Here is a 19,674-nt window from a genome sequence, read left to right as displayed (position 1 = left end):
TTAATTTCTTATATTAGTTTTTTCCGTTAGCTGACTTAACGGTTGACCATCGAAATGATTAAATTATAATGAAAATTTAAACTTTAAGGAGGAAAATGTAATTTTTAGAACATAACATGAGTATTTGTATTAAAGACAACCTCGAAGGGTGTGAGTGTGATTTATCCTTAAAAAATTTATGATGGGTTGGCAAAGTCAACGAAGCAGATCGATCGGTTACATCTACTTTATTTGTATGGACCAAAATAGTTTTGTCTTATATACCTGTGCATGTAATAAATAATAAATTGAGAAATTAATAATTCATCAGTTACAATCGTGTATGCAATAAATTACTCAGAAAATGAGACACTTTTCTTTGAGTTTTTTTTGTTCAAAACATTTTTGGCTATATCGATTAACAAAATAATTTTCAAATTTTTAAATTTTATAGATTTAAACTTTAATCATTTAATATATTTTAATATAAATTATTTATCTATTTTTATTAAATAAAATTGATAAAAAAAATATATATATTTTTATCATTAAACTCAATGTAAATGCACATAAAATGTTTAAAATATCTTTTTCATTGAGTTTAATTATTAAAATACTATTTTTTTATTTTGCTTAACAAAAATAACACATGATTTATATTAAAAATAAATTAAAATATTAGAGTTTAAATTGACAAAATTAAAAACATAAAGCTTATTTTATTATGGATCACATAATTTTTCTTTTTTCTTTTTAACTTTAATTTCTAAATGAAGAAATAAAAATTAAGTTGCGAATATAGTGAAAAGATTGCAAATATTATAAGCATTTTTTTTTTTTCAAAATTGTAAAATTTTTTAGTTTAATAATGTAATAATGGTATAATTTTTAGTTTAATTTCTGATTACAAAGGTATGAAAACTATTCTTCTTTCCTTAGTTTAATAATGTAATAATGGTATAATTTATAGTGACTGCAAAAAAAACTCTGAGAAAGTGTTAGATGCTCTACTTAAGTATTCCAAGTGATTTCTATAGTTTGGGCGCATACTTTTCTAAATAGGGTTCAGTGGTCATCTTCAAAATCATCTTCCTATATAAATAACATTTTGCACTTCTTTTGGGATAGTTTAAGCTGGAAATTTGAGTCTGAAAAATTGACCTACACAAGCTCCAGGATCTACATGCCTAAGGATGAATGGGCTTAGTTTGGATGTGTGGGCTTAAAAATAACACTTGATCACCATTCACAATCCAAATGTAAAGTCAACCAAAAAGTCCAACCCAATAGTTGATGGGTCAATGAATTTTTGTGAGTGGGTGGACAATTTTGAATCTTTAATTTTTAAAATTTATTGACACACGCTATCAGTACTCGGGATTAGACCTCTATTAAATTGTAACAATATGAAGCTTATGAATAGTTTGTGCTTAAAATAATCTTTATTCCTACTAATGCACTTCCAATTGCACAATATGATAAGAATTTCAAAATACACAAATTTCAAAGTATAAGTGTATGACTCAAAATTTGTTTAATAGTATCAACCAAAAAGTAGTGAGTCTTACTGTTTGAACTAATAAAAATCATGTTAGAACATCACATGTATTTATTTCAAGATCACCATATATTTTTTAAGCGTTAGAGACTTAGAACAAAGATTTTGGGAAGGGGATCCTATGCCCAATGGGGTCCTCTCACCATATCTTGGGAGAAAAAGCAAATGTGAGACATCCAACAAGAAAGAGACTCTTCTAAAATGCCATGCTATGAACACATAATACCTTATTCGAATGCAATGTTTGGACTACAATGTGAACATTAAAGAGTTGGCACAACCATGCATCATGTAATGTAATATACCAATCCCAAACTGTGCTAATGAAATTGAGGCCAAGATCAAAGGTGGATTATTAAAGCTTATGGAACAAAAAAAAGTACATAGTTGGCGTTGGGCCCTTTTCAAAATTTGGTAACACCTTGCTGTTATCATTTCTTGAAAAAAAATCAAAACCCCTTTTGGCATTTAGGTTAAGCTTTGCAGGTAGAAAATGAAGATGACCTGCAAGATTACGTTCAAATGACAATAATCTTGAAGTGAATGTGAATGTGATTCCGAATTCTATGATTTCACCGTTTGGATGCAGTTTAAATAGGAATGTGATTCCTGATTTATCATTTCAGTTTAGTTTCCTAAATTAAGAAGGAATACTTCCCACATTCCTATATCTGAAAATGTGAAACAAAACACTTGCATGAAATAATTTTTGTTTCCACTTCTAATTCCTGAATTATCCAAACACTTTAATAAGATTATCCAACTATCAAAATATCGGTTGGGTTGAGTCTTCTTTAAGTAGAGAAAACATCCCCTAAATCGTCCCAAGTGGAGGGTGGTGAGATCAATGTGTGGGGAGATGGGTACAAAAATTGAATAAGCATGAGAGAGTTGGAGTAGGTCAATACAACAAAATCAGTGTACAGTTTTATAGTCTCTTTTATGTGAGATTCATTGTTGCATCTCTTTTTTTAAATCATATTTTGGAATTTCATGTTTGGAACTATACTTACATAATCAACAGGTTCGGTATCGGTCCAACCTATGCATTCATGCCAGCATTGTCTATTGGTCAGCACAATCCTTTATATATATTTTCTCCCTCCCTCCCTTTCTCTCTCTCTCTCTCTCTCTCTCTCTCTCAACATGCCAACCAACATGGTAGGTTACATCTCCTCTCTCTGTGAGTTGTCTCTAAGTGATGACTTAAACTGATAAGAATGGTTCTAAAACTTGAATTCCAGGGTACATTCTGCAAAGAGAAAGCTGTGTTAGTGGCTGTGTATGTGGAGACACCAAGGAAGAGAAGGTTGTCATCAAATAACCACCATCGCGATAGCCACCACCACTATCTTCATCAGCCAAAGCATGGTGCTAATGGTGGGGGATACAATAGGAGAGCTGATCTTCTTGATTATTCAAGACGCCTTCGAGCATCTGCTCAATCAGGACCATCCACACCCTTATTACATCCAAAGCCAGTTCCTTCCGAACCCAACAACCAACCTATGATACAGGTAGAATGAATCTACTTCACGTATTTTAAATTTTGAACACTTTTCTATGTACAACATAATATAGTTGTAAATAATGAAGATATGCTTTGATAGATCATCGGAGTTGGAGGCAAGACAAAAGGCTCAAAAGTGACTAGGCTTCCAAGTTGTTTGGGCAACTTGAAACTAGTGATTCCGAGTTTTCTCAGGTCTTTCCAAGCTAAGAAAAAAAGGAAGAAAAAGAAGAGAACTGATGATTCAACAGCCATTAAAATGAAATCTATTATGAAGAGCTTTCAGGTATGATAAGAAGTGTCCCCTTTTATCAAATAAATGGAAAATAAAGAAAGTAATTGTGAATTGCAAATCAGAACTGTATTTCGGTGTAAGTGAGGACTCTCTCTGGAGCCCAGCTCTCACTTGCACTCTACTGATTTACAATTAGTTTCTCTATTTCCTATTTATTTCATATTTTCCTGTTCTTGTAATGTAAAACACATAATTTTGAAGTTTTTTACACTATGAGACTAAAACTTGAAAATTCTTTGCAGGTGCAAAAGAAAAGGGGGATTCCTTTGAAAACTACTTGCAGCATTGCAAAATCATAGGTAAATGCTTCATTGATGATGGCTACAATATCATATGTGTAAGAATTTATGTATTATTAATTGATTGATGTATTACAAGATTTGTTGTATTGATTTTGTACAAGAATTCCTATTATATAGGAGATGATTCTGGAGTAGGTGAGCAGTGAGTGGTGGAGGTAGGTGAGGAGTGAGTGGTGGAGGTAGGTTTGGTGGAGTGTAGTAGGTGATAGGAGTGAGTGGTGGAGGTAGGTTTGGTGGAGTGTAGTAGGTGATTTACATTTACATTAACAGCCCCCCTCAAACTCAAGGAGGATAGGTACTAGCCAACTTGAGTTTGGAGAGAGGAACAAAACAGAAAAAATAAACTGAAAAATAAAACAGGATAGGAGACACGGTATGGTCGTGTCAGACCGTTGTAGCAGACAGTTTACGGGGTCATGTCGGACCGTTGTAGCAGACACTGTGTGGTCGTGTCAGACCGATGTAGAAGACAGTTTATGGGGTCATGTCGGACCGTTGTAGCAGGACAGTTTACGGGGTCATGTCGGACCGTTGGAGAAAACAGTTTATGGGGTCATGTCGGACCGATGTAGAAGCTGACCGGAATCAATGTCGGGACAGTTTATGGGGTCATGTCGGACCGGTGTAGAAGACAGTTTACGGGGTCATGTCGGACCGTTGTAGAAGCTTGTGGTGGTGCACCAAGGGGGCGACTTAGGGAGTGCGCCATGGGGTGACTTGAACATGATACATGATACTGGTATAACCCCCCCTCAAACTCAAATAGGTGTGAAGATAGAAACCTATTTGAGGTTGAAACAAAGGGATTGATAAAGCTGACCGGTGTAAAAGACACTGTATGAGTGTGTATATAGGCTGCCCAAAAAAAAAATATACATGGATGTAGATATCGAGCCCTCAAAAGTCGTGCCCTCAAAAGGTGTGCCCGCACCCTCAAAAGGCGTGCTATCAAAAGGCGTGCCCGAATGCATCAAAAGGCGTGCCTGTTTGTCGGCGAGAAGAGGCGCGCGATGCGCGTGGCTGCCTCGGCTATTTAACCAAGACAGAGCTGAGGCAGAGGCGAAGACAAACAATTGGCGAAAATCCTCTGAAAAACTCTTCGTTTTGCTGAGAAGGTTTTGCTGAGAAGATACTCTGTAACACTCTCTATAACACTCTGTTGCCCAGAAAAAATGGCTTCGTCTTCCCGCGGGCTGCTTACCCTCTTTCCCGACCTCAACGAGTCTACAGGAGAGAGAACTGGTGCGGTGTCCCGGGAACCTCAACCAAACAACACTGGGTTTGCTCCGTTGAATTTTCCGATGCAGTCGGTGGAGCAAAAAATGGCAATGCAAACGGATGTGGAGGCCAATCAGTATACGTTGAAGGCATGTGTGGAGTCCATGACGGCGGTCACAAATCTGTCGCACCGGCTACAGAGTAGGACAAATGAGGTGCAGCAGTTAAACTCCCAGCTGGCTCTGCTCCAACGCATGTATAAGGATGCGCGAGCAGAGATGAGCGTGCTAAGGGCAGAAAACAAGGAGCTGAAGCGGAAGGCCACCGTGATGTTCCGATTTGGAGGTCCGCCATATGCTGCAGTGGAAGAGTTTGGGGGAGTGAACGTGCTCGGTGGACAAGGAAACACGGAGGCAACACCGTCAAGGGCTGCTCAGGACGGAGGCAAGAAGAAGAGACCTGCAGCAGAGTAGAGAAGAAAAATCCCACGGTGGATGTGGGTGTTTGGTTTTGGTTTGTGTGTCTTGTTTTTTTTTTTTTTTTTTTTTTTTTTTTTTTTTTTTTTTTTTTTTTGTAAAATGGTGATCGGGGTGAGCCCCAACAGGAATAAAATGAGTGTGGTGTGCAGTTCTTCTTCTTCTGCTGTTTTTTTTTTTTTTTTTGTTTTTTTTTTTTTTTTATGGGCAAAGAAAGAATAATGAAAACAAGGTTTCGTGACCCACGGTGTTGTGAAAACCGGCAATGGTTTTTTTTTTTTTTTTTTTTTTTTTTTTTTTTTTTTAATAATAATAATAATAATAATAGAATATAGTATAATAGTGTGGGGGAACAAGCCATTGAGATGCAAATCAAAAAAATATATATATATTATAGTATAATAAAAAAAATAATAATAATAAATAAATAAATAAAGGAATAAAGTGAAAGGAGATAAGAACATGATGATGGCTTTGGTGGGTGGAGGCTGTGGGTGAATTGCAGAAGTGGACGTGGGTGCTGTAGTGAATATAGTATAATAGGCATATATTAAAATAAAAGAAATATTATAGTATAATAAAAAGGGAGATAATAGATATATATAAAAAAAAAAAAAAAGTGGGAGAGGGAATCAAGAAAGAAGAATGGGACACACACATGGACAGCCACGTCTTGGGACACACACATGGAGTAGTAGCTCCACCCGTAAAAGGCAAGCCGCGGAATGCCAAACTTGGATGCTGATTCAAGGGTCCAACCGAGGAAGCCATCAGATATGAGGCAGGTGACAGTGGGGAGAAACTCCAGAGCTTGTTCGAAGTCGGGTTGCATAAGTTTCGTGGCGTTGGCGAATGGCACGAAGAGGGACATGGAAGGGAGTTCATCGGTGCTCTCAACTTCGGCAGGTAATCCGTTGATGTTCTCCGGGAAAGGAAGGTCGACAATGGAGGCACCCGTGTCTGCAAGGGAAGCGGAGAAGAAAGGACGGTTTGCCATGGTGGTGAACATGGTGACGGTGGTCTGTTTCAGATGATGAAGTTGCATCTTGCAGGCATTGCAATTGACCCACAAGACGTCACTTCCAGTATCAATTCGCACATAAAATTCTCGCCGGAGAAATGGGACTTTCTGAGCGTCGGACGGGTGCTTGAGAGGCCGCTTCAGACCTAGAAATTTATGTCGGAACTCTGCCGGAGTAAGGTCGGAGAACTTTGTGACGCCGTGTACGGCGGAGGGGTCGAGAATCTGGAGGCGCTTGGCTCGGCGGAGGTTAGACTTGAAGACCACAAGTCTGTAATCGTGCTCCTCCTGCGTAGCATAGGACTTGCCGTACTTGGTTTTGAAGAGAGAGAAGTGCCGTGGAGAGGAGAGAGAAAGAGCCAGCATCTTGTTTGTTTGTCGGTTTTCGCCGGAAGAGAGAGAGAATTAGAAAATTTGGATTTGTCCGGCGGACGGCCAAGGCGAGGCTGCCGCCCGCCGGTGAAGCGGAAGCACTAAGGTCTTAACCTTGCTCTGATACCATGTAAGAATTTATGTATTATTAATTGATTGATGTATTACAAGATTTGTTGTATTGATTTTGTACAAGAATTCCTATTATATAGGAGATGATTCTGGAGTAGGTGAGCAGTGAGTGGTGGAGGTAGGTGAGGAGTGAGTGGTGGAGGTAGGTTTGGTGGAGTGTAGTAGGTGATAGGAGTGAGTGGTGGAGGTAGGTTTGGTGGAGTGTAGTAGGTGATTTACATTTACATTAACAATATGTAAACCATGGTAATGGTTTACATCATGACTTCATAAATGGAAAGAAGAGTAGAGTTCCCTTTAGGTAAATGCTTCATTGATGATGGCTGCAATATCATATGTAAACCATGGTAATGGTTTACATCATAACTTCATAAATGGAAAGAAGAGTAGAGTTCCCTTATTTTCCTTTTTCTTTTCTTTTCCCAAAGCACAGCTTGGACTAAGTTTCTAAGCCATTGATTTTTCTATTTGATGAGCATGATCACGATCATTTTCTGTTTTTATAGAGAATATGATCAATGTTATCGGAATTTTTTTTTTAATGGTGTAAATTCCCATGCTTAAAATGAAATCAATGATAGCCACATTATATTGGAGAAAATTTTATGATATGAAAAAGTTCAACTTATGAGGATTCATCTCACATTATTTTGAGTTTAACTAAATCAAGACCCTTGGGGATCAGCTAAGCTCAACGCCCGGGTTCAGGCCGGGTCCTACAATCCTCCTTCCCCGACCCAAAAAAAAAAAGAAAAAAGAAGCCCTAATCAAGAGTCAAGACCCAATAGAGCTGCTCACATAAACAGCTATGGGAACTCTAACAACATGCTTCCTACTATCTCCCTCCAATACCATTTCCCCAAATGTGTAAGCATTGGTTACCTTAGTTGCCTCCAAGACAAGGTTGAGATTCCTCGAAGCATTGACACTAATCTTAAAAACTTTAGGAACTACACTAACTTTAACTCCCAATGGTTCCTTTACCACCACTTTGTACTTCTCAGCCTCATCCCCTACATTTGTCACCTTCCGAATCACCTTCCTCGACCCCACCAAACTTGAAACTGTCACGCTCGCTGTGTTCAGATCTGAGCACCATGCCTTCCTCTTACTTGGGCACCCAACGCCAACTGCTCTCCTCACAGACATGTCATCGACTCCTGGCACATCGCAGAGAAATTGCATGTACTGGTTGAAATAGGTGTTGAACACCAATCCTGGATCAATGGCACGAGAAGGGTTGATGGAACCGGACCCAAAATCAAATGGGGTTCCAGGAGTTAGTTGGTTGGTTTGTTGGGCGAGAATGGGAGCCCCAAATGGATCAGTTACATCAGCAGTTGTCATCATTGCTGATGTAATGGCAGAAGGATTCCAATGGGGGTGTTTTTGCTTTATCAAAGCAGCAACACCAGCAATATGTGGGGTGGCCATGCTTGTTCCAGACACTAGTGCAAACTCTTGCCCTGTTTGGTTGAAAGAACACACAATGTACAAACTAGGCATATCAAATTACAAACACAAACATTCAATTTTTGGAATAGAAACATAACTTCCTAAAGTTCACTTTATTTGTCAATGGGAAAATAATATTGAAATGAAGGCTGTTGTTGGTTTTACCTTTGATGTAATGGTCTCCTTCACTGTTAGGACTCCAAGCAGCCCATATTGAGGAGCCTGGAGCCATGATGTTTGGTTTGAGGACATCAGCCGTTTGTAAAAGAGCATTGTTTACATCAGGACCTCTTGATGAATATGATGCCACAACTGGAGCCTCCCTTGTATAAATTGCTCGTCTTCCATCCAAAATCCTTGCTGTCGCAGTGAAGACTACCGCTCTTCCACTCCTGCTCCTAATTGTATTCATATTGTAATACTCCCATAATGCCTGCGTAATCAGAAACACAGATGCCAATTCCTAAAAAATTGGGACCTAAGAGCTCATTAGAAATAATTAAACAACATGGAATTCATTTTGTGAATTATTGAAATGTTTAGTGTAATGAATAAAGGCTATGCCTAAATTCAGTTTCAGCATGCTGTCAGACAATGCAAATTTTTCTGAGAACTTTGATCATGATGATTTTCATGGTAAACTGAAAATTAACAGTGTTAATATTATGTGCCATATTGAAACCACATGATTGTGTGCTATACCGCAGAAGATTGCATATTGTTTAGGACGATGCCAGGGACTCGTAGGGTCAACATGGTACCCTTGATCTGCTCGGAACCTATATCAGGATCGATTGTGAGTATGAAACCAGCAGCCCCAACTTTATGTATCGTGTCTGCAACAGTGGCAATACTTGCACTCTCAAAATCAAAATCAAAGGTATACGTGCAAATGATTAGCTTCCCACGAACCAAGGATGGGACAAAAGGCTCTGCATTTTGACAGCTCTCGATTGTCAGGAGACCAGCCGTCGTGTTCCTTTGACTGACATCAGCTGCAGCAGCAATTGGAAAAAGTATTTCTCCGGTTGTTGGAGCTGTAAAATAAAGGCGCAAAAATGGGCAATTTACTAGATGTCTAGAAAGAAATGTTCCTTTCCTATAGGCTATGTCTGGTTAGTATAAAAGTGATGGAAAGTGAGGGAAATGGAAAACAATCACACTTTTTCTAGAGCTTGTTTATAGCATGAAAGTGGTGGAAGTTACAAAAAAAATTATTTTCTTGTACAATCCATAGTAAAAAAAAACTTTCATGTACAATCCATAGTAAAAAAAACTTTCTTGTACAAACCATAGCTAACTAAACTTTTAGTTTCTTGTAAAAAAAACACAAGAAAATACAAGAAATTTTAAATTTGATTATAAAAGTGATTACTTATAATTAGAAGTTTTAATTGTTCTCTCTTGCAAAATTTTATGTTTTCATTTCCATTTCTTTTCTTTCTCTTCACTTTCTTTCATTTTCACTATCCACCATTTTTTTCTTTCTAGTCAAATGGAGCCATAGCGAAGCTAGAAGGAAATATTTAAGCAATAAGTATACAGAAGATTACGAAGGATTGAGCATGAAGTGATTAAGCTTACGTGCAAGGCCAGCACCGGTGAATCTTTGTCCATTGCCTAACTGGATTGAGTTATTGTATTTACGGTCAGTGATACAGGCAGCAACACTTGTAATCCACGGACTAAAGGAGAGAATTGAACTAGAAGAAGGACCACCATTACCAGCAGCTTGCACCACAAACACACCAGCTTTTGTAGCAAATAGAAGAACCATTTCTAGCAAATTAAGGAAAGCAGAAGGCCCAGGAGGCACGCTAGATGGCCCTATTGAGAGGCTTAGTATATCAACTCCATCTTCCACTGCCTAAGTTGAACAAATGCCCCACTACATAAGTCAATGGTTGGTTATGTTTACATTTTACAGAATTAATACCCGGGTATTAAAATGCCTTAACAAATTTTTCGGAAATAGTATTTTGCATTGCCCAATTGTCCAGTTCTCCCTACCTGATCAACTGCAGCTACAACATCAGACATGTAACCTCCAAACGGATAGAGAGCTTTATACACCGAAATCCTATTGAAACAAGTGATTAAAAGTTAGAAAGATACACAAGATTGTTGAATGAGAAGAACAATATCCTATTACTGTACTAAATATTGCATTTTTACAGATTATCTACGAAAAGAAGCTTCATTACCATGGAAATTTTGCAAAAATAAATACGAAAAATATATTTTCTCCTAAAAGAGAAAATCATACAAAAATTATGACTTTTTTTAAATAAAAAAAAAATTGTTCAAAAAAAGATTTTAAAAACAAAACCAAACAAAAAGGTTTTTTAACTTACCTAGCTGCTGGAGCCATGCCACTTGCATATCCATAGTTGAAGTTATTAGTGACCACTGGGATGAGGTGGTTTCCAGCAGCTGTTGAAGCTGTATGGCTGTCAAATTTCACAAATATAAAACACATCTAAACAGTGAGTTAGCATAATGAAGATATTAAACCATAAACTTGGCGAAAATAGTGTTGAGTAGTGTTGTCACGTATTAGCAATCAAGATACCTGTTAGAATTTCCCATCTTTACCTTCACCTACTCCACTACACACTCCACTTCACCTACCTCCACTTCACCACACACTCCACTTCACCTAACCCACTATCACCTCCACTACACCTACTACCACATTTTCTTCTATATATAGATTGTATAGGAATTGTAATCAATCAATCTAGTAACAACATCAATCAATAATACATAAATTATTACATGGTATCAGAGCAAGGTTAAAGATCTTGGTATTCTTCGCCTTCCGGCGGGCGGCAACCTTGCCTTGACCGCCCGCCGGATCTCAACCAATTCAAACCTCCCTCTCTCTCTCGGCACCTCACTGAAACACACTACCATGATCATCACTCAATCAATTCACAGACCCACCCATCAGCGTCACCGAGTCGGCAACAGTAGCTTCGGCAGCTACCCTTCTTCCATCATCATCGCCCAGCTATGGTGGTGATGGCCAACCTCCTTTTCTTCTTCATTTTTCACTGCTAAAGGGTCTTTAGCAGTTATTGCCATCGCTCCGTGGTCTTTAGCAGTTACTGTCTTGTTTGTGTGTGTTGTGGGCGTGGTAACGGTGGACTCGGATTTGAATGAGTTCTGAGTTTCTTTCTAGCAGTGGCCCGTCTAGCAGAAGGGTGGGACTAACAGCGGGTTGCTTCTTCTTCGTCTTCTTTTGTGGTCTGATCTCGCTATCTTGTGCCGGTAGGTTGCCTGTTTCCAGGCAGAAGCTTGAGGTCCAGAAGCACTTAAACCACTTGAACAGGATGACAAGTTCGGTGTCTTCCTTGTTGTACCTCCACTGTGTTCAAGTTCCAGTGCAAACACATAATCATCATGCTGCCCCTCCACCATCCTCTAAATTAATAATTCTCCACACTCACAAGTTGTCCCATTTGTTTTTTTATTATTATTATTCTTATTATTATTATATTTTTTTTTTCGAAAGAGCGCATTACACCGCACCAGCTTTTCTCTCCACCAGGCCAAACCTTTTTAATATTTTTCCTCCACCTCTTCATCCATGTGCTGTTGCCTCAGACATTTCGATATATAATATATATATATATATACTAGATATATAATATAGTATTAAATATATATACTCGATATATAATAGATCTATATATATATTAGATATCTCATATATCTACCAGCTACTCTTTCGGGTTTTGCGAAACCACTTCAAAAAAAAATAATAATAATAATAATAATAATAATAATAAAATAAAAAATACAAAAAAAAATAAAAATAAATAAATAACATAAAAAAAAATACAAAAAAAACAAAAAACAAAAAAAAAAAAAAACAAAAACATCATCATCTCTCCTCCGTTTGCTTTCAAACTCCATTATTTTTATTTATTTTCTCCAAACCACTTTCCTTATTTTTCCCATCTTTCCTTTTTGATTTCAATTATATTTTTATTATTTCTTTCTTTATTTTTCTTTCACATTATTTTTAATCTTTTTTTCAATTCCATTCATACCATATAGCTTTGCACACCAAACCATATTTTATTCATCTCAGGGATCAACCCCGATCCACATTTTACAAAAAAAAAAAAAAAAAAAAAAAAAAAAAAAAAAAACATCACAACAACAACAGCTTTGTTTTCTTTTCTGCAGACGGCCACCCACCGACCTACTCTGCCGCCGATCTCTTCTTCTTGCCTCCGTCCTGGACGGCCCTTGACGGTGTTGCCTCCGTGTTTCCCGCTCCACTGGGCACGATCACTCCACCATACTCCTCCACTGCAGCATATGGCGGCCCTCCAAATCGGAACATCACGGTGGCCTTCCGCTTCAGCTCCTTATTTTCTGCTTTCAGCACACTGATCTCTGCTCGCGCATCCTTATACATGCGTTGGAGCAGAGCCAGCTGGGAGTTTAAATGCTGCACCTCATTTGTCCTACTCTGCAGCCGGTTCGACAAATTTGTGACCGCCGTCATGGTTTCCACGCATGACTTCAGAGTATACTGATTGGCCTCCACATCCGACTGCACTGCCATTCTTTGCTCCACCGACCGCATCGGAAAGTTCAACGGAGCAAACTCCGGGGCGCTTGGTTGAGTTTCCAGTGCCACCGCACCAGTTCTCTCTCTCGTTGACTCGTTGAGGTCGGGAAAGAGGGTGAGCAGTCCACGGGAAGACGAAGACGAAGCCATTTTCTGGGCAACAGAGTGTTATCCAGAATCTCTCTCAGAAATCTCTCTCAGAATATCTCTCACAGGTGTTTTTGCCTCAGCCTCAGCCTCTGTCTTATAGCCGAGGCAGCCACGCGCATCGCGCGCCTCTTGACGCCCGACAAACTGGCACGCCTTTTCATGGCACATCTTTTGATAAAGTGGGCGCGCCTTTTGAGGGCGCGACTTTTGAGGGCTCACTATATATATCCATATATCTATATATTTGGGCAGCCTATATACACCATCATACAGTGTATTTTTTAGGGGTCCGACAAGACTCTGTAAACTGTCCCGACATTGATTCCGGTTAGCTCCTTTATGGGTCCGACAAGACTCTGTAAACTGTCCCGACATTGATTCCGGTTAGCTCCTTTATGGGTCCGACAAGACTCTGTAAACTGTCCCGACATTGATTCCGGTTAGTTTCTACAAGGGTCCAGCAAGACTCCGTAAACTGTCACAACATTGTCTTCTACAACGGTCCGACATGACCCCATAAACTGTCTTCTACAACGGTCCGACATGACCCCATAAACTGTCTTCTACATTGGTCTGACACCACCATACAGTGTCCTCTACAACGTTATGACACCCCATACAGTGTCTTCACCAACGGTCTGACACGACCATACCGTGTCTCCTATCCTTTTTTATTTTTATGTATTTTCTTGTTTTGTTACTCTCTCCAAACTCAAGTTGGTTAGTTTCTCTCCTCCTTGAGTTTGCGGGGGGCTGTTAGAATTTCCCATCTTTACCTTCACCTACTCCACTACACACTCCACTTCACCTACCTCCACTTCACCACACACTCCACTTCACCTAACCCACTATCACCTCCACTACACCTACTACCACATTTTCTTCTATATATAGATTGTATAGGAATTGTAATCAATCAATCTAGTAACAACATCAATCAATAATACATAAATTCTTACAATACCAGTAATGCAAAGATAACAAGTTGAACTTCTATAATTTGGTTCACTATTACTTGCCTTCCGTGACCATCAGCATCAAAGGGGGATGCATAATCGCGCGTGGCATTAAATTCACCGTTAACAATTGCAGCTCGTGCAAAATAATGTGCCCCTACTATCTTACCATTGCATGCTGTTGAAGGAAACTGCTCGCCGATGTTGCATTTCCCTTTGAATTTACTACTTTTGAAAAGTGTACTGTTACCAGTAACTGGGAACCGGCTAGTAAAACTTGGATGGTTTGGATTGATTCCAGTGTCAATGAAACCTATCACTACTCCCTCCCCTGAATTCCCAGCTCCGCCTAAAGTTGGCCAAACACCAGTAGGGATTCCTAGAAAATCAGGCGTATGCGTAGTAAACTTCTTCATTTTGATATCTTCATGAATCGCTTTGACTCCATTTGCATTCCGAATAGTATCTAGAACCTGAAAGAATATCTGATCACTTTCCAAACCAGCTCATGTTTTACTTCACAGAAATTCCATTAATAATTGAAGTTGATGAACACAGGATTCAGAAAATGAAAGGTTTTAGGACCAAATCAGTGGCAATAAATGATTTTAGGACTGGTACTCTGATTGCTTTTGTCAATTGAGTGGTAGACTTCCATCTAAAAGTTCTTCTACTTGCATAGAAACTATCACAGAATTGGGTGGGACCCACAGACTGTTGAAAAAGAGAAAAGTGAGAGAATGAAAGGCACAACTCTCTCACGTGGGTGTGAGACCCAGAAAAAGATAAGACTCACTTCATATGAGATAGTTGTATCCAATTCTGTGATTGGTTTCTGTGTTCTTACATTTTTTTTTTTCTAAAATTTTCTTGTATATAGATTACCTTTTCGGATGTGATATGAACTGCAAATCCATTGAGCAAATGAGTGTAGCTGTAGAGCTTGATGTATGAGCCTCTTTTCAGGACAGAATCTAAGAAAATGTCATGCCCACTAATCAGCCTCTCTTTGTAGACCATAGCATCCTCGTCACTCCTGCAGATGAAGATCAGCTGAATCAATTACCCAAAATGAAAGAATTGAATACACTTATGATAGAATAACTAAAACTACGTGTATGGTAGTTCTTGACTTGATTGTGTGTAAAACCGCAGTCATGAAAGCAAGTAAAATCAGACCTGGGGTTGTCCTCCATTAGAACCACGAATACCTTGGCTTCCATCAGTTGGAGAAACCATGTATTGATGGAAGAGACGAGGAGAACCAAGAAAAAGATGGATTGCATTTGCATTGATAAGTGATGGATACTGTCAAAGAGAAGCAACATTCAAAGACATATAGTGATTGCGATTTTCTTTCAGTTTTATTATACGGGAATAAGAATTGACTCAAGAACAACTTCTTGTGGGGTTAGTGTGAAGGTTATGGGGGACTAGGTGGAGGAGCAAAAGCATGAAGATACATAGCATATCATGCAATACAACCCTGCATGTTTTACTTGTTCTCAAACCACCCGGATCCATGCGGATGGCCTCCCTCTCACTCCTTCCCAGTATGTGTTGAATGGTCTCCCAGGAAATGTCTCCTTGATGATGTGAAATTTCAATGTGGTAGATGGTGGGATACACCGTACCACATACATGCATGCGTATGCAAGCGAATTTGGCATTGGTCAACCTCCTTGGAGAAATGAAATATACTGAGTTCTTGCAAAAAGAATAGCATCAACTTCTTCATCCTCGGCTTTTTGTTCTGTCTTGTTTTTTGCTTCTAATTTTTTCTTTTCTTTTCTTTTTGTCAGTGGTATCTACTGTCTACCCAACTCAATTGGTTCAGCTGCTGTAAGAACATAAGATTTAATGGTTTGATTGGCATTTAAATCCAATCGGCCATCTTTCCATGTGATCCAATGGGCAAGACAGCACAAATGAGCCAAATTAGAACATTAAAGTCATGCTATTTATCATGCGGTGAAATTGAATCATGCATAGTTTTAATGGTCTCTAGTGCATGATTTTGTTGTGAAATGAAATAAAATTAAAAGTGGCAAAGCACATTGTTTCACTTAACAGTGACGCCTCTTCAAAGAAAAGGGCACAAAAGTTAGCTATAGTAACACCATTGCAGATCAATTTGGGAATTGAAAGTTTACTAGAAGCACAGCAAGCTAGTTCAACCATAACTTCCCATTTAAATCATCCAACTCCCATGTATAATGTTCAACAACTATCATCCGGTTCTCTTTTAATCGACATTAAAAAAAAGTTGAGGCCACAAGGGTGGGGAGAAGAATAAGAAAGCAAAATACAAGACCGATTACATCAAATATTTAAGGAGGCACAACAATGGGTACACTTCTACAGTGCTTACATAGGCAATCAAGTGCCTTCTCTGTGATGCATAAAAAAACAAAAAACAAAATGAAGCAAGAATGTGTTGCTCATATTCAGTTGAAATGTAAGTCTGTGCCCGGAGCAGAATGTGTAGTGATCTTTGTTGTGTATACTTCCAGAGCGCATCGGCAACAGTGACGCAAACATTGTTGATAACCTAGCAACTCCCAACTGAGGGGACTCAATATAAGCTCATTCTAACAATACAAAGCCATCCCTTTTGTTGTTGAGTATACTCTAAACTGAGGGATTCCAGTGCCAGCATCTGGATAATAATTTACTTTCCTTCGTTGAAATATAGGCTTGTGAAAGAACAGAAGCACTATACGGATCTCTGCTGTCGAGTATACTCCCAGAGAGCAATGGCACCACTGACATGAACATTGAGCGACCTAACAACTCCCAACTGAGGGATCTCAATACAGGCATCCAGAATATGGATTATCTCCGCTGGTATACCCTCCTTTTCACGGCCCAGAACCAGGACCTGTAGAAACAAAGAAAGCAAACCCATAAATTCTACAAAATTGTTTGGTACAATGCTTCCACTAATATACAAGAAGCTGCAAAATGCAATAAAGAAAAGGCACAAGGCAACATGAGCACAGTGAGATGTGAATTTAATGCCATCATGCATAAGCTAATGTATGAAGTGCCGCAACATAGAGAATGGATGCTAATTCCATCCACAAGATATACAAGAAACTGATGGCTCTGAGTCTCTCTATAATGACTTACCGTCTTTTTAGGGAAGATATACTGGTCAAGAGGTATACTGTTTGCAGTTTGCTCCAAACCCAAGATAGAAAAACCCTCTCTCTTCTTTTTCTGTAAGAAAACTTTCAGATTACTTACTGGGACTTCCACAATGGGAACCCACTTGTCAGCTGTCACACTGGAAAGACAAAACAAAACTTGTCAAGAAATAGAAAACTATTATGGATATAGTGAAACTTACTCCACAACTTAAAAAGTACAAATAAATGTCAAAGAAACTTGATCTAGCCAACATAAAAATTATTTTCAAATACAATATAGTAGAATTCTACAAATTCATATTTCTATGGAAAACTGAGCATATAGGTCATGAATATATTCTCTTCACCACCATTATATTGCTTGGTTGCTGCTGGTATGTCATCCATTCTCTCAATAACTCTATTAAGTTCAAGATCCAGCAAGAGTTTGACGATATGTATGCAAACACAAGTGCCAAGTGCATGACCACATGGGACTGACGATAACCAAGGTTTCTCTGCCCTAATGTGCTGGTTCCATGATCACCGCATGGCTAGGAGAAATGCAATAACATTGCAGTACAGCTAATTGTGGATGCTGAGCTAGTGAGAGGAGACAAATGTGGGACAATGAATTCATTTAGAATTACATTTGAAAATTTTAAAAGAGAAGTTACTCTTTTAATGGATTTATATTTTACCTTCAGTACAGCTTAGGTTTTAATGCAATTAGCTACCATATTACAGACACCACAATTATGCTCATTTCATAGACGGGAAATGATTTCACATTCTTAGGCTGATCTCTTTGTTAAAGAGCACACCATAGAAACCAGGAAATAAAAGTGGTTATGTCATTACTAAATTAAGTGTAAACAGCTTCAGAAACATTATATATTAAATTACTAGAGAAATCTCCAGATACGAATTTTAAGATAATGAGACAGACATGAAAATATAAAACAAACTAAAATGCATATTTAGTGAAACCACAGTTTTTAGCCATAGACCAGACTAAAAGCGATCTGCAATGACACTTCATTGACCTTGATTGTAGTCAGACCAACAATTTAGCACAATTGCATGGAGTGGACTGACAGTTTAGCAGAATCGCTTCACATGGTTCCCACTTCACATATGAAGGGAATTGTAACAACCGCTTAATCAGATTAACCAAAGAGATTTCTAAAACTTTCAATCCTGAAGAAAATCTAACAAGAGCGGTCACCAAAAATCAGGTATTATCTCCTTTTAAATGCAAAACGAGAAATCCCTCCCTGGACCTTAATATAGCAGGTTTCCAAACCTCAAAAGCCATAAGAACAATCATTATGTCACGAACCCTGGCATAGCCAATTTTTTTATTTACTTACTGACATTATGCAAGCTAACATGAGTCAACCATCTGCAAGTGGTACTCATTCCAAGACTGAATAGAAGTATTAAACATGCATAATTACAAAAGCAATCGGCCGAGTGCTATTAACAGAACCTGATAAGTTGGAACTGCTTGTCATTTACTATATTTGCATCCGCAACAGCTAAACCAGCCGCTTTAAACACCTGCAGAAAGCATGATTGGTATAAAAAATAAAATGTGCAACAAACTGCCAAAAAACTTTAGATAATAATAGTGCAAGTCCAGCAAGGTTGGGTATACCTCACATGTTCGTGCTAGTCCAGCAAGGTTGGGTATACGATCAAGTAGAGATGCCACAAGGATGAACTGCTGTCGATTTCCTCTTATCTTTTCCATAGCTACACTTCTTGAATGCAACAACTCATCAAACAGCTGATCTTCCTTTTCCATTTCTGTGTCAATGCAAGTACCAAATCATATTTTAGTTCTTACAACATCCATGGAAAAATAAAATAAAACCTAGTACATGAATTATGGAATAATCAAATGAAAAACATTCAGATGCAACCAGTACTCATAAAACAGAAAGGTTCAGTTTTCTTAGCAATATTTCCTTCAACCCAGTGTTCACAAAAAAAAAAAAAAATTAAAATTAAATAGATAAAAAATTAATGGAATGAATAAAAAGTTGAAGACACGCAAAACAAAATACAGTCATATGGTCCTATGTTACGCTTCCACATCCCGATTGTTTGATGCTCAAAAACTTAAGTAAATGGGTCTACAGTCTCATAGACTGCAGAACAAGAAGTCCTCTTCCTCAAGTCTTTCTTTAAAGTTTTGTGCACTGCATCCCTGTCCTTTTGACTTGTTATGCTTATATCATGAAGTATGCTTTTTGGTTTACCCAAGCCTCACTCAGCATAGGAAGAGCTTTAAGAAACTAGAAAGGAAGATTTACTCTAGTTTTCTTCAAACTATTCAACTAGGAAGAAGCTAAAAGATAAAATAAGAACCGTGCTAATGGGTTTGAGAAAGATTAATATTAAGTTACCATGGCTCGAGTCAACAAGTGACATCACTCCTATAACACTAATTTACAGGGTATCTATTTAGTTTGCATATTGTTTACACAATATGCACGTGGAAACAAAGACAATTTCAAACATCC

At 38.4% G+C, this 19,674-nt stretch overlaps 3 protein-coding genes across 14 annotated transcripts in view; 1 reads left to right on the top strand and 2 right to left on the bottom strand.

Moving 5' to 3' along the window:
• Positions 1-2,038: 2,038 nt before the first annotated feature.
• On the top strand, positions 2,039-9,917 carry LOC114271330 (uncharacterized). Of its 4 annotated transcripts, none has more exons than XM_082902210.1 (6): positions 2,039-2,481; positions 2,562-2,698; positions 2,782-3,054; positions 3,148-3,333; positions 3,585-3,641; positions 8,514-8,977. In XM_082902210.1, the coding sequence occupies exons 2-5, from the start codon at positions 2,582-2,584 to the stop codon at positions 3,639-3,641; spliced, it is 633 nt and encodes a 210-aa protein (XP_082758336.1). In that variant the 5' UTR covers positions 2,039-2,481; positions 2,562-2,581; the 3' UTR covers positions 8,514-8,977. The 4 variants fall into 4 exon arrangements, with proteins under 4 accessions (XP_082758336.1, XP_082758335.1, XP_028068752.2 ...); XM_082902211.1 differs by having other exon boundaries at positions 2,162-2,457; XM_082902209.1 differs by lacking the exon at positions 8,514-8,977 and adding an exon at positions 9,810-9,917 and having other exon boundaries at positions 2,157-2,698.
• Positions 7,453-15,470, bottom strand: LOC114271331 (subtilisin-like protease SBT2.5). The gene is made up of 9 exons (XM_082902212.1): positions 15,192-15,470; positions 14,898-15,048; positions 14,076-14,485; positions 10,673-10,768; positions 10,329-10,398; positions 9,903-10,185; positions 9,021-9,355; positions 8,484-8,751; positions 7,453-8,329 (listed from the first exon to the last, which is right to left on the bottom strand). Exons 1-9 carry the CDS (start codon positions 15,338-15,340, stop codon positions 7,638-7,640), a joined length of 2,454 nt encoding a protein of 817 aa, XP_082758338.1. The 5' UTR covers positions 15,341-15,470; the 3' UTR covers positions 7,453-7,637.
• Positions 15,471-16,181: 711 nt separating this feature from the next.
• LOC114271328 (tRNA/rRNA methyltransferase (SpoU) family protein) overlaps positions 16,182-19,674 on the bottom strand; it is a 40,313-nt gene continuing 36,820 nt past the window's right edge. For 6 of the 9 annotated variants that reach the window (XR_003632296.2, XM_082902204.1, XM_082902205.1 and 3 more), the window contains 4 exons: positions 18,804-18,955; positions 18,636-18,706; positions 17,145-17,301; positions 16,182-16,893 (listed from right to left, as the gene is read on the bottom strand). Coding sequence is in view for 5 of the 9 variants with exons in the window: in XM_082902204.1 (XP_082758330.1) it covers positions 16,729-16,893; positions 17,145-17,301; positions 18,636-18,706; positions 18,804-18,955 (545 nt within the window). In the remaining 4 variants the exon portion in view is untranslated. The remainder of the gene's footprint in view (positions 16,894-17,144; positions 17,302-18,635; positions 18,707-18,803; positions 18,956-19,674) is intronic. The other 3 variants (XR_014348848.1, XR_014348849.1, XR_003632297.2) reach the window with 1 other exon arrangement.

The sequence above is a fragment of the Camellia sinensis genome, chromosome 13 (assembly GCF_055761805.1).
Source record: "Camellia sinensis isolate YWXY chromosome 13, ASM5576180v1, whole genome shotgun sequence".
Lineage (NCBI taxonomy): Eukaryota > Viridiplantae > Streptophyta > Magnoliopsida > Ericales > Theaceae > Camellia > Camellia sinensis.
Note: the sequence above shows the minus strand (reverse complement) of the source record. Positions and strands in the feature narration are given on the sequence as shown.

Bases quoted from the DNA above. Each gene is read 5' to 3' on its own strand.
- LOC114271330 (XM_082902209.1), top strand. From the start codon at position 2,582: ATGCATTCATGCCAGCATTGTCTATTGGTCAGCACAATCCTTTATATA. The intron at 3,055-3,147 runs GTAGAATGAATC...ATGCTTTGATAG, and splicing joins ACAACCAACCTATGATACAG to ATCATCGGAGTTGGAGGCAA. The intron at 3,334-3,584 runs GTATGATAAGAA...AATTCTTTGCAG, and splicing joins CTATTATGAAGAGCTTTCAG to GTGCAAAAGAAAAGGGGGAT.
- LOC114271331 (XM_082902212.1), bottom strand. From the start codon at position 15,340: ATGTTGCTTCTCTTTGACAGTATCCATCACTTATCAATGCAAATGCAA. The intron at 15,049-15,191 runs GTCTGATTTTAC...CTTCATCTGCAG, and splicing joins CTAATGGAGGACAACCCCAG to GAGTGACGAGGATGCTATGG. The intron at 8,752-9,020 runs GTATAGCACACA...CTGATTACGCAG, and splicing joins ACAATATGCAATCTTCTGCG to GCATTATGGGAGTATTACAA.